Consider the following 14,946-nt stretch of genomic DNA (forward strand, 5'->3'; position numbering starts at 1 on the left):
AGGGCTTAGCAGGACGAATGCGCCAGTGCTGTGTATAGGGAGGACAGGTGGAAATAAACTTCTATAAAAGACGCTGGTTTCCTACCTCTAAGGAAGTGGCCATCTTGCAAGCCGGAACCCAGGAAGAAGGAAGGTGGTCTCAGGTCCCTAACAAGGGGGGTGAGCAGCGGATATCACAAAGCCACCAGGTTACGACCCCATTAGGGGGAAATCTTACACATAGGGGAATCCCCACCTTCAGGGGTATCCCAAAAAGACACCAGAGGGAAGTGGGTGCCTGGCCGCTGCCACGATGACTGATACTGTTCATAGGGAGAGAGCCCTCAGCAAGCTAAAGGCCCCAGTAAGAAAATAGAGTGTTTCAAAGAAGCTGTGTGGAAGCCAGTATGTGCTCTGAATGAGGGATATGTTTTACAGACACTGTGGTGACGCTGCCCACTGTCACAGGTTTCCTAGGATGGGTGGGTGTGTGGTAGCCAGTATGTGCTCTGAATGAGGGATATGTTTTACAGACACTGTGGTAGCAGGCCACTGTAAGCAAGTAAGCCCCATATGAAGCTTCGGGGCAGAGTCCCTGATTATTGTTGCCTTCATGCTAATGCAACCGTTATGCTTATGAGCTGGCGCAGAAGTCGTTAGTATAAAGTTTTTATAATTTGTGTCATCATGAGATGGTCAGGGTCTAACTTTGTGAATTTGCTCTGCACCACATGACCTTATCCGGGGGACCCTTTAATTGTCCATACCAACCAACTAGCCGGGGCTACGGACCGCCCATGGTAAACAGACCATACCGACCACACTAATCACTCAAAGCACAACCCGATATATACAACCGGATTCACCCAAGCCACACATGCTGATTGGTTGGTAGGACTACTTCACATTTTCACTTCTGCGTTTTGTTAGTAAATAATATCCTGTCTGTAAATGAGCAATACATATACTTTGTAACAAAAAAAAGTGACACAACTCACTTACCATATCCACTATATCCGCCATTGTCAAGATAAAAATGGCCGACATGGCCCAGGTGTTTCGTGCCCACCGGGTCCGATCAATCCAAGTGGAAAAGGCAACTAACTTTTTAGGAAAAACCTATAAAAACAGAAAGAAGAGGTCATGTGCTGTCCGGGTGCAGGAGATAACACTCAGTATATGCCACAGACTACCACGATCGCCATGGCATCGCCCAGTCGGGTAAAGCAAAGACTGCAGAACTGACTGTAGTCATTATCAAATATTCATTAGCCGCATTAAAATAACATCTTGCAGAGTTTTGTCAAATGAGTGTTTTAATTTTTAATTTTTTTAATTACTGCCCCATATTCCACAATTCGGCAATGAGGACCTTGTAGGCTGCAGCCTGGCCTATCCGAGCCCCTCACAAACCATGACCCCAAGTCATGATGCTTCTCCCAAATTTGTGAAACCCCGCCCCTCTCTGACCTCTTAAAACAGGACCGTTGGTGGATTATTTAGTCAAAAAGATTATAGAAATCCTGGCACCATTTTTTTTTCCATTTTTCCATTTGGTAATGTTGGCAGATGCGCAGATACTAATATACATAATATAATATATGTAGTATACAAAAAGTAGTACAAGTGTGTCTATGCATACTGTGGAGTAAGTCATTTTTCTGTAAATCAATAGAAAAGGTAGAATTATTGTGCAATTGAACCTCTGAGGTGCACAGTGCCGGAAGCCATTTTGTGAGCTGAACCAATCTTCAAACGCAGCCTATCCGTTAACTAAGAACCTATGACATCACCGCAGCACTTCCAATCAGAGACGAGGCTGGTTACTAAGGAATCGATAAGCTGCATTCAGATGAAAATTTGCTCCCTCCACAACATGGCTGCCTGCGCTGTGTGTTTGCGATGGGGGCACCCTGATACATAAACATCAATGGTCAGATTCTGGCAACACCAGTCAGTAAAGTTGATCACGTGATCAGACCTGGGGAATAGTCAGACGTTTCTCACCCTGGGAAATATGGCTGCCAGTGAACAGATGGTCAAAACTAGGAGAAGGATTTCACCGATGACGAAAGTCACGTAGTTGGCCACGAGTCTGAGAGAGGGAAGGAAAACAAGATTATGCCAGCAGAAGTCAGGAGAAGTTGTAAAAAAAGATCCCAGAAATGTCTAATACAGGAGCTGTAAGGAAAATGTGATTTAAAGGTGACTGCTCCTAATGGAATGTTACCATTACCCGACATTCCATGCAGTTATAGAGGGTCTCATAGGCTTAACGATGTTCTGTGAAATCCCTTGTACAGGTGCTGCTGTGAACAGCTTTAGAGTAAGAAGTGAGCACAGTTAGGTGCAATTTTGCACCCTGGTAAAACCATAATGAACTGCTGGGGGTGCAGGCTACATGCAATAGCACCCGGGATCTTCCCTGCATGCAAAACTAAACTGCCTTCGTACCTCTTGCTTTTCAACATGGTTTTTGTCCAGGTGCAAAATTGCCCCATTTAGTTTTAGTACTGAATGGGGTCCTTAGTGTGTAATGTAATTTGTGTAAATAAGTATTTTAGATCATTTTGTGACTACTCACTGAACGACTTCAGCAGATGTTTGTACAAAAATGTCTGGTGTAATCTCCATAGACTTACATGGGATCTATGAGCATTTGAACCACGGCGGTGAAGAACAGGACCACACAAGAACAGCTGAAGGCCGCTCCGCTCTGCTTCTCCTTCTCCACCGAGAACCGGGTCTCCATCTCCGGGTTGATGAATCGCATGGACAAGCGGTACGTGTACTTCCCTTTTAAGCTGTGGAAAGAGATATTTCATTCATCGGGAGTTTATTTCCATCTTACAATACTTAGCAGGTGTCCTCGTTCTACCGGGACAGTCCTTACGCTGCTTCTGGAAATCAGGGATACGCCGAATCCAGGATTGTGGAGCCTATTTATCAAAGAGCCAATCGCCCCATTGTCAGATCGTTATCGCACCGCTCAATACATGAAAGGGAAATCCGAGAGACTTAACATTGTTATCATCGGCCATAAACCCACCTCCGATAAGTTGTAAGTTCTTGTACCGCCAAAATACCCGTTATTCTCAGAATTCAGAATTTTTTTAATGCAATAATGTTTAAAAATATTGATTTATTTTTTCAAATAAAATTAAAATCTATTTTTAATTGCTTTAATTTAATTGTTAGAAACTGGCCCGACGTAGTGGCAAGTTAACTCTTACCGCTCCAAACTACTATCATCGTTTTCTTATTATTTTAGTATATAATGTAATCAGAAGCTAAAATTAAAGGTAGGAATTTGTCATTTATCCCTCTCCTTCTCCGTGTTAAAACATAAATCGGGATTTGGTTTTGGTTTGGCAAAATCATCTTCAAAGGGATTTGGTATTCAGCTGCATTCTAAATGTATTTAATGTATCTCTTTTGGAAGTTTCAGAATTCTTTTCCCAACGGATTAACCAGATTGGTGGGACGTAAAGAATAAAAAAAACGATGAAAACACAGAAGGTAACAAAAGATAAAACAGAAATGTCCTCACGGTATCCCCATCTCTACCACACGATGGTCATCCAGAGTCAACTCATAGACCAAAAACATCTTATACACTTGGTCCCAATGGAATGGCTTCTTGGACTCTCAAACATTAAGTTAGCAGTCAGCCAGGTAATTTCATATCGTCAGTCAAAGGTCACCATCTGTATAATATTCTCTCACCATAATTAAGTGACAGAGAACTTGGGGTGGAGAATCCAGATGTTGATTTTTACAGGTGACCTCAGATTAGTTAATGAGGTGCTCACCAATCTAGAACAGCGTTGGACAACATGGTCTGTTTCGGGTGACCTCATGTGCGGGGCTGCACGTTTGCAGACCTGCGTTGACGTACCAAATCCGAAACTGCAGCTGTCCCCCGCAATGACTATATTTGAGAGAAACAAGTGGGGATAAGTGGATACTGAGCGTCAGCAGGTGACCTCTTTGAGGGTCTGAACTGCCTCCTGCCTAGCAGTGGTCTAGAAGATAGCAAAACAGTATAGAGGATTAGGGGTTGTACACTTTTGGAATGTCCCTCAATAATATAACCTGCTTTCCCATTTAGGAAATGGAATCGGGCCCACCAAACCACATGGGAACTGCCCCCATTGTCTGAAGCCAAGAGTCAGGTCATATTGGAACACACAGTGTTGAAGGAGTCAATTCGTTCACAGAGCTCTATTGAAGAGGATTGGACAGATTGTGGTACGTGGCATTGAGCCAGCTGCGGCACAATCTGTTTCTGGCTTCAGATAATTGGGCGAGGTGGAGGGTGGATTCCCCTATTTGCTATAAAGACAACCCCTTTAGGCTGTAAAGGTTCAGCTTGGCTTTCCAGCGGCTTTCCAGCTGTGAAACAGGGGTATGCTAGGCTTTATAGTTCCACAGCGGCAGGAGAGCCACAGGACGACTACCTCTGTTCACACATAAAAGCAGCGATTTTCCCATAAGCGGACTGCGTTGAATATAGGATGCATGGAGGGAGATGACTCACACTTGCACAGTCTCTCTCTCCAACAAGGCTTCATTCAGAAGTTTGTTCAGCTCCTGCTCGTTCTGCTGAGCGTCAATGACTCTCTCGGCCAAGTCTCTCAGACGGAGGCGTCTGCGGGGGTTGGGGAAAGATGGGTTCACCACCTGTGTGAGATAGGAGAGAGAATGTGGAGTCAGTGTGATAGTATAGCCCTAACATAGCCTTACACTATTATTCCATACCCATGGCTTCCATGCAATATATTTATGATGCTTCTGACACAGAAAGAAAGTCTTCTAGAGTAAGTGGGATATAAACAGGTTACTGAAGATATGATATTGTGATATCTGCTACAGAAGCAACAAACAGGATATAAACATGTTACTGGAGATAAGATATTGTGATATCAGCTACAGAAGCTACGAACAGGATATAAACATGTTACTGGAGATAAGATATTGTGATATCAGCTACAGAAGCTAGGAACAGGATATAAACATGTTACTGGAGATAAGATATTGTGATATCAGCTACAGAAGCTACAAACAGGGATATAAACAGGATATAAACAGGTTACTGGAGATATAATACTGTGATATCAGCTACAGACGCTACAAACAGGTATATAAACAGGTTACTGGAGATAATACACTGTGAGTACAGGTCATGTGACAGAGGATAGGAGGGGGCCTGACGACATTTTTGCATCACTATAGCCCCGCCCTCACTAAAAATACAGAAATTCAAGGTATTGAATATCTGGGGCGGCTCTTAATGATGCGCTAAGCCCCACCCCCTGCTATTCAATGCAGAGGACCCCCCAAAATTCAGGATCCTCCCAGAAATTTTGGAAGAGTAGGCAAGTATGATGATACTAAAGAACTACATAGAAGATACAATGAAACACAATTTAAATGTGTCATTTGTAGCTGGCAAAATGATAAACCAGATATTTGCTTATGTTCTGTAAATTTCAGGCTAAATTCAAACAAAAAGGACTTATGGGCAATCACAGACAGAACACTGCACAACATGAACCACAGGCGACGACTTAACATATACACCTATCAGAGTCAAAGGAGCATTTGCAAACAGCCAATCACAAGCAGTTTGCTATTGTTGGAGTCATCATCTTAATCCAGTATTTGCACCTGCCCTTGGCCACCCGCAAATAATATGGCTTTGTAAGTGTCTGTCTCCCAATCTGCATGTTGCCTTTGCACCCTCTGCAGTGTGAGAAAGCACCTACCTGCACTGGCGATACCAAACTTACCTGTCTGTAATGTGCTGGGCATTCAGTGAGATACATCAACATGATCCCTCACTGGTCTTCGGACACAATGCCATCTGACAGCAGCAACGTGTGCTCTCTCCCAGATATGACAGGAGAACAGGCTGACCTGCTCTTAGCTCTCTATCACAGCATTTATTATCAGGATAAAAGCCGGCTGACGTTTTATCCTGCTGAAGATTGTCTGCAGAGCATCGTGGAGTGGACATTATGTCTGATTATCCGAGTTTAATTACACAACTGCTTCCGCAGTAATTCAGACCGTCTCTGGCAGTATAGATCAAAGTGATTTTGCCTATTATAGGTGCACCACAGTATTCACATGCTAGAAAGTCCTCTGTGCATGTGTGTGGGTTTGACTTTAGCTACCAATGTCATTCTGACCCTTCCTGCACCTTTTTTTGCACGTTCCCAAAAGCCCATGTGGAGACGTTGCCTATAGCAACCAATCAGAATCTTGCTAACATGTTTCTCGTACATTCTAGAAGATAATAACTACAATCTGGTTGCCATGGGCAACACCTACAATTTTCCTGTTTAGAAAGTTTGATAAATCTACCCTCTGAAATGCTTAATTTAATGAGCACTCCAGTCTGCTTTGAGAATTTGCTGTTCAGTGTAATCTATGTGCAATTGACTGTTCCAAAAATGTTTCTTTGTTTGACACTACAGTGTCGATTGGGCATATTTATCAATATGATAAGTATGATTTTTATTTTTTTGTAATCTGTTTTCTGAGATGGGCACAGTATGTACGATCCAATGGCAGCTTTTTCTGCTGTATATTACGGAGATGCTGTACAGCATATGCTGTATTTACAACATTGTTATAAGTGGGCATTGTAGTGCGTTATCTTTGCTAAATGACCTAATGGTTATATACAGAAGATGTAAGTTTGTGCTATTTTTATATCTATCTTAGAAATAATGGTAAGTTATATATCCCGTTGGTATTAAAATATATTTTAAAAATGTTATTATTGAAACGGTGCTTATGACTGCAAGTCAAGACTACACCTCTGCCCCCTATAAATAAATAAGTTACCTTGAAAATAGATCACTAGGGTACAGTGGCTTTTAAAATGTATTCACCCCCCCGCTTGGACTTTTTCACACTTTGCTGTTACAACATGAAACCAGAATAGATTTATTCAAAATGTTTCCCCAAAAATGGTCCCAAAAAATGTAAACCAATCATTTGTACAAATAAATTAACAAAAAACTGAGAAAACGATTGCATTAGTAATTGCACCCTGGCTAGATACATACTAGATTTCCTCTAAAGTAAGCAACTGTCTTCACGATTCACATTTACCTGTGTGCAGGTAAGGTGTGTCAGGTGATTACAGCACAAATACACCTGTTTATGTGATCTTCTCCAGGTAGTTAAAGCATTTCAAGTAAAGACGACAAAATGAAGACAACACCACATTCCAAGCTGATCCGGGACAAAGTTATTGAGAAGCACCAACCAGGAAAAGGGGACAGGAGCTACTCAATAATGCTCCGAAGCATAGTTAAGTCCATCATACAGAAATGGAGAAGATATGGAACAACTGTAATTCTGTCTACAACAGGCCGCCCTCCAAAACCAAGTGTCTGGGAGTGAAGAGTTGTAGCAAGGGAGGACAACAAGAGGCCAAAGTCAACTCCAAGGAAGCTACAGTCTTCCATGACGGAGATGGAAGTAAAATGTGTATAGGACAACGATTGCACGCTCTCTTCATATATATGTGTTGTATGGGACGGCCAGCAAGAAGAAAGTCATTATTGAAACAAACTCAAACCAAATCCCCCCGGCTACAGTTTGCCCAAAGACATGTGGGAGACATGACCATGTGGAGGAAGATACTATGCTTGGCGCCAATCGGACTGTGCACATGACATAGAACACACGATCCCTGGAGTGAAGCATGGTGGCATCATGTTATGGGGACGCTTCTCTGCAGAAGGGACTGGGAAGCTCATAAAAATAGACGGGAAATGGATGGAACAAAGTACAGAGAAACCTGCTGTAGGCTACAAGAGAGCTTGGACATGGAAGAAGATTTATCTTCCAAAATGACAATGACCCAAAGTATACAGCAAAAGCCACAGTGGAGCGGCTTATCACCGAAAAAGGATTTTGTCCTAAAGTGGCCTAGTCAAGGTTCAGATCTCAATCCAATGAACATCTGTGGCACCATTTGGAAATTTCTGTCTACCAACAATTACCATCCAACCCGATGGGGCTTGAGCAATTTTGCCAAGAAGAATGGTCTAGTCTTCCAATGTCTAGATGTGCAAAACTGATAGACACTTACCCAAAAAGACTCATACTACAATTGCTGCCAAATTTGGTTCTACCAAGTATTAACTTTGGAAGGGGGATGGGGGAGTACTGATGTTATTACTTTTTTTCAGTCTTTTATATTTGGACAAATGGTTGCATTACATATTTTTTTCCCACTGTAATTAATCATTTTTGGTAGTGTCAGTAGAAGAGATAAAGCAATATCTTTCTTTATAGAAATTGATGACGTTCTTCTCAGCAACTTATTGACCAAGCCGATGAAACTTAAAGATTTTGACCAATTCCGGACAACCTCTGACCTCAGCTGGTTCTGTACCGCAGTCCACCTAGTTTGTGACCCTGTGCCAAAGGGACCATAATCGACCCAACTGAGCCCTCCGCTTGGATTACCAATCTCTTCTCCGATCTCTCTGATCTACTGCCACATAGAGGAATGAGGAGGACTCACCCTGGTGTCCAGCTCCTCGTTCTCGTCCGGCGTGGTACACGTGGTGTGGATGCTGCCGTTGCACTCTTTGGTGTTTATCAGTTGTGGGGAGTTTCCATGTGATGACGTCAGCGACAGCTTCTGAACAGAACGAGAAGAGAGAAGGAGAGAAACCAGGGAGAGAAGTGTTACAGATGTAGGTTTATGTACAGTCTATCCCTTTACTATGTAAGTCCTAGCATGTCTGGCTCTTCTCAGTGCTGGGCTATTGTCAACGTAGTTTGCACAGAATATTTGGAGACTGTATTTGCCGGAGTAAATATATAACCCAGAAGCCTTTACGTTCCTACAACTTAGAATGACTTTGACAGGGTTTGTGGTGGGTTAGAACTATCTTGGGTGGAGTGGGGTACGAAATTTCGGAGGTGATGTCACCGACAGCGACTACCACGAATGGAAAAAACCCAAAAATTACTTCCCCAACTTACTAGGGATCGTGATTTGTTGTCACACTGCCGGGTACTTCTTCTGTCATTGTTAAGGTCAGTCATCATTTCTTCTAAGTCGGGGAAGTCATTTTCGTTTTTTTCCCTTCGTGGTAGTCACTGTCGGTGTTATCAGCACCGTTAAAGTGACTACCACCGCTTGGGTGATGGGCAGTTATTGTCATCCATAATTATTTGAGAATATGGAGAGCTATGAATTCACGTTTTCACTGAAGGCTGATATAGGTTTTTAGAGCTTTGAAAATGTCATCTAAGCACTGTGAGGAGATAGGTAACACTTACCACTCCATTGATGCCATTCTTGTTCACCTGCTGCTTTGGTAGGATGACCAGGTAAGTGACGATACCCTTCTCTCGCAGATAGTCGCATCTCGTGCCCCCTTCTCCAGGCTCCACATCAAACTCCCCCTTCAAGCAGTCATACGTTCTCTGTGAGATGTGTACGCGGCTGCATCAACCGTAAAATTAGACAATGTAAGTTGGTGTGCAGAAGCTTAATATTAATTACACAATTATACTGCTTAGACAAGTAATTATCCTGCATGAGCATAAGGGATGCTGAGCCCTTTAGTACACCAACGGCCGGAGAGCTACAGACTATCTAAGACTGCTTTAGAAGTTCTGTTGTAATGGTCAGAGGTGATTGGAGAAAACTGAGATTGTGTTCTATTACAGACAGGGAGGAGATGAAATACTAATAGTAATAATACTACTAATAAACAAAACTGTGATTAATTTGCTCACATATCTCCATTGCCAACTCATACCTCCCAACTGCCCAGATTTGTGGACCGTAAAAGGGGCGGAGTTTACATTGAAGTGTTTGGGGCTTTGAAAACAGATTTTTTTTTTGGTGCTGCGAGCAGGATTTTGTGGAATCGGAAGAGGGGCGTATTTGGTCCCCATTTTTTACTTATAAATGTCGGGAGGTGTGCCAACCCAATAAAATTTTGATACAAATCTTGAAAGATATGTTGTACCCTCATGTTTTCTGAGATGGGAGCCCCAGAAGATTATTTGTTTAGGGGGGCCTTTAGAATTAGGTGAATGCTGTGTAGGTATAATAGAAATGGGACATGTTATCTTTGGCTCTAAATCACCAAGACACCTAATAATGCAAATGATATCACTACTGGCTCCCTAACTAGATCTGTAATAGAGGCGTGCACTGTGAAAGGGGGTTGAGGGCACCATTTTTCTGTTTTTTTGGGTGATAGATCCCGTTTACCAGACTTTAATAGGATTGTAGGAGTGTACATTAAAATGGTAGAAATCAGTAGAGAAAAACTTTATCCCCTTCGCTCATTGAACGTAACTTTTCTGTGGGGCTTATTTGAAAAATCACCAGCCATTGACTACCCCCCAGGAGAAACAAGATGTAACCTTCTATCTAGCGCAGTTTTGCTCTATGTAACTTATTTCCGACTCAAGAATGAACGATTTCCGCCAGTACTTGAATGTCCACCCAGCTGATAGACGAGAATAGAACGTTAGCTTTTCACCAAGAAATGGGAGGAAATGCGCCAATCCCTTATGGAAAAAGACACAGGAATACCGTGGTGACAGGACAAATTACCATGGAATTCTGTGACAATGTTTTATTGTACCATTGTGATCCTATGACACATTTCTCCCCTATTCCTTTTGTCTCTCCTTAATACCGGGGTCGTTCAATGTACAAGAGAGGGAACAGACAGACTCATCAGGTATTCTAGTAATACCTTTATGATAATAAGGTAAACTGACCCAGGAATCCCGCCAGCCTCCATCTTGTTGGCTAGAGTGACATCCGTGGACCACACGTCGTACTGCCAACGCTTCTGTCCAAGGACACCTCCTATGACCGTTCCCGTGTGGACCCCAACACGCATGTCCACGTCTGTTTTTGTCTTCTCCCGGACGTACCTTCACATATGAAAATGTGTTAATAGTCTTAACCAAATAAAGATTCGTGTATACGATACATCATCTTTAAAAGATAACAATAGACCTTATCTGTTCACCTTTTTGTTCCGTAATATTGTCATATCTTTATGTAAAACCCAATACAATCTAGTAGAGATTCCCAGTGACAGAAGAAAAGAAATTCAATTGAAACTGATATTTTACTGGTGATTTACTGATAGGTGGTTATTTATAATAGATGTAGATATATACGGTACTTACGTCATAGATATATACAGTACTTACGATATAGATATATAAGGTACTTACGATATAGATATATACAGTACTTACGATATAGATATATACGGTACTTACGTCATAGATATATACAGTACTTACAATATAGATATATATGGTACTTACGATATAGATATATATGGTACTTACAATATAGATATATATGGTACTTACGTCATAGATATATACAGTACTTACGATATAGATATATACGGTACTTACGATATAGATATATACAGTACTACAATATAGATATATATGGTACTTACAATATAGATATATATGGTACTTACGATATAGATCTATACGGTATTTACGTCATAGATATATACAGTACTTACAATATAGATATATATGGTACTTACGATATAGATATATACGGTACTTACAATATAGATATATACGGTACTTACGATATAGATCTATACGGTACTTACGTCATAGATATATACAGTACTTACAATATAGATATATATGGTACTTACGATATAGATCTATACGGTACTTACGTCATAGATATATACAGTACTTACGATATAGCATCCACCATCGCCAGACCCATCATGATGGAGCAATAGGCATGGTCATCCCTGTAATCCGGGAGGCCGCAGATACAGTAATAACAGTCACCCAGGATCTTAATCCTCAGCTGGTGGTATTTCTGGAACACGAGACAAAGGAACAATTATTACTATATAATGGTGTGAAGGGGTGGAGCACTGCAGGAGATGGGAGTAATATCCTGATACTTTGTACCATGGTCTTTCCTATCACATATGTTACGTGTCATGGGCCACTTACCGCCGCCAGCTTGTCAAAGCGGGCGAATAGCTCGTTCAGCAGCTTCACCAGCTCCTGGGCGCTGCAGTACGACGACAGCTGTGTGAAGCCCACGATATCTGCAAAGAGTATACTGCCGGGAGACACAGAGAGCGCGTTATAATGTGTATAATAGTATAATGTCTGGGCATTAGGTGCCCGTCCTCCGATCTGTGCCACACAGCTCCTCGGCCCTACCCTCCGCCCTGTCTCATATGTATAAAATAGATCGATACATTGCTCCCAACATTCCGGATCTGGAATCAGGATATTTTATGATCCAGACCATCACTGCTCCCAAACCATGTCCTTAAATCAAGTGGCACCACCCCAATTGTGAAGCCTGTTTTCATCAGCAGAATGATGTAGGTTAAGGACTCGGCCACCGTGAATACAACACTCAAGCTGCCGAGCTCTGGGATCAATGATTCATATAAAAAGGATGTTCAAATTCCCCAGGCTTCAAGAAAATGGCGGACAGATGAAATATGTAGTCTGCACACCTTATTGTCTTGTTTTGTTCTGATTCAGTCTTTGATTTCGTAAAAACATGTGTACATTAAAGTTCCTTTTCACGATCAATGATCCCAAAGATTGGCTGTGTTGACTCTTCATTTACAATGGTATACTGACATCCTAAGTTACGCCAAGGCTTCCACCCACTCGCCTGCGTCTGGTAAGAGGCTATATAGTCATCTTGGTACTATGGACAGATGTGGGGTAACATAGAAACAGAGAATTTGACGGCAGATAAGAACCGCTTGGCCCATCTAGTCTGCCCATTGTTTAACCTAAGGTAACCTCAAACCCTATTCGATCTTTAGTTCTTTGTAAGGATATCCTCATGTCTATCCCAAGCATGTTTAAATTTCTCTACTGTATTATCCCCTACCACCTCTGATTGGAGGCTATTCCACTTATCCACTACCCTTTCTGTGAAGTAGTTTTTCCTCACATTTCCTCCGAACCTACTTCCCCCCAGTGTCAGTGCATGTCCTTGTGTTCTAATACTTCTCTTCCCCCCAGTGTCAGTACATGTCCTTGTGTTCTAATACTTCTCTTCCCTCCAGTGTCAGTACATGTCCTTGTGTTCTAATACTTCTCTTTCCCCCAGTGTCAGTACATGTCCTCGTGTTCTAATACTTCTCTTCCCTCCAGTGTCAGTGCATGTCCTCGTGTTCTAATACTTCTCTTCCCCCCAGTGTCAGTACATGTCCTCGTGTTCTAATACTTCTCTTCCCCCCAGTGTCAGTACATGTCCTCGTGTTCTAATACTTCTCTTCCCTCCAGTGTCAGTGCATGTCCTTGTGTTCTAATACTTCTCTTCCCTCCAGTGTCAGTACATGTCCTTGTGTTCTAATATTTCTCTTCCCCTCAGTGTCAGTACATGTCCTTGTGTTCTAATACTTCTCTTCCCGCCCAGTGTCAGTGCATGTCCTTGTGTTCTAATACTTCTCTTCCCCCCAGTGTCAGTACATGTCCTTGTGTTCTAATACTTCTCTTCCCTCCAGTGTCAGTACATGTCCTTGTGTTCTAATACTTCTCTTCCCCCCAGTGTCAGTACATGTCCTCGTGTTCTAATACTTCTCTTCCCTCCAGTGTCAGTGCATGTCCTCGTGTTCTAATACTTCTCTTCCCCCCAGTGTCAGTACATGTCCTCGTGTTCTAATACTTCTCTTCCCTCCAGTGTCAGTGCATGTCCTTGTGTTCTAATACTTCTCTTCCCTCCAGTGTCAGTACATGTCCTTGTGTTCTAATACTTCTCTTCCCCTCAGTGTCAGTACATGTCCTTGTGTTCTAATACTTCTCTTCCCGCCCAGTGTCAGTGCATGTCCTTGTGTTCTAATACTTCTCTTCCCCCCAGTGTCAGTACATATCCTTGTGTTCTAATACTTCTCTTCCCCCCAGTGTCAGTACATGTCCTTGTGTTCTAATACTTCTCTTCCCTCCAGTGTCAGTACATGTCCTTGTGTTCTAATACTTCTCTTCCCCCCAGTCAGTACATGTCCTCGTGTTCTAATACTTCTCTTCCCTCCAGTGTCAGTACATGTCCTTGTGTTCTAATACTTCTCTTCCCCTCAGTGTCAGTACATGTCCTTGTGTTCTAATACTTCTCTTCCCGCCCAGTGTCAGTGCATGTCCTTGTGTTCTAATACTTCTCTTCCCCCCAGTGTCAGTACATATCCTTGTGTTCTAATACTTCTCTTCCCCCCAGTGTCAGTACATGTCCTTGTGTTCTAATACTTCTCTTCCCCCCAGTGTCAGTACATGTCCTCGTGTTCTAATACTTCTCTTCCCTCCAGTGTCAGTACATGTCCTCGTGTTCTAATACTTCTCTTCCCTCCAGTGTCAGTACATGTCCTCGTGTTCTAATACTTCTCTTCCTTGTTATAACCCTTGATATATTTGAAAGTTTCTATCATGTCCCCCCTTTCCCTTCTCTGCTCCAAACTATACATATTAAGATCTTTTAGTCTTTCCAGGTAAGTTATGTGTGCTGTAGGCCATGCACCATTTAGTTGCCCATCTTTGTACAGTCTGTAATGTATTTATATCCTTCTGGAGATATGGCCTCCAGAACTGAGCACAGTATCTAGATGAGGCCGTACCAATGTCCTATACAGTGGTATTATTACTTCTTTCTTTCTGCTACTGATTCCTCTCCCTATACAACCAGGCATCTGACTTGACTTCCTCATTGCTTTGTTACATTGCTTACCTGTCTGCAAGTCACCTGAAATAGTGACACCTAGATGCCTTCCTAAATTGTAGTTACCACTCTCATGACCATTCCTCTAGTCTACCTAGATCATCAAGCATTTCTTTCCCCCCTCCTGGCGTCTCTACCCTGTTGCATATCTTTGTGTCATCTGCAAAAAGTCATACTTTCCCTTTAATACCATTTACAATGTCTGTCTTCTATCCTGT

At 42.3% G+C, this 14,946-nt stretch overlaps 1 protein-coding gene across 2 annotated transcripts in view; it reads right to left on the minus strand.

Moving 5' to 3' along the window:
- The window catches only part of ADCY3 (adenylate cyclase 3), a 96,882-nt gene that overhangs the window by 15,346 nt on the left and 66,590 nt on the right, over positions 1 to 14,946 (minus strand). Inside the window, exons 4-12 of one of the 2 annotated variants that reach the window (XM_075201173.1) lie at positions 12,001 to 12,112; positions 11,733 to 11,860; positions 10,762 to 10,920; positions 9,298 to 9,463; positions 8,531 to 8,647; positions 4,520 to 4,662; positions 2,622 to 2,783; positions 1,987 to 2,074; positions 982 to 1,098 (exon numbers count right to left, since the gene is read on the minus strand). In XM_075201173.1, coding sequence (XP_075057274.1) covers positions 982 to 1,098; positions 1,987 to 2,074; positions 2,622 to 2,783; positions 4,520 to 4,662; positions 8,531 to 8,647; positions 9,298 to 9,463; positions 10,762 to 10,920; positions 11,733 to 11,860; positions 12,001 to 12,112 — 1,192 coding nt within the window. Of the gene's footprint in view, positions 1 to 981; positions 1,099 to 1,986; positions 2,075 to 2,621; positions 2,784 to 4,519; positions 4,663 to 8,530; positions 8,651 to 9,297; positions 9,464 to 10,761; positions 10,921 to 11,732; positions 11,861 to 12,000; positions 12,113 to 14,946 lie in introns of both variants that reach the window. The other variant, XM_075201172.1, reaches the window with a different exon arrangement.

The sequence above is a fragment of the Mixophyes fleayi genome, chromosome 3, assembly GCF_038048845.1.
Source record: "Mixophyes fleayi isolate aMixFle1 chromosome 3, aMixFle1.hap1, whole genome shotgun sequence".
Classification (NCBI taxonomy): Eukaryota; Metazoa; Chordata; class Amphibia; order Anura; family Limnodynastidae; genus Mixophyes; species Mixophyes fleayi.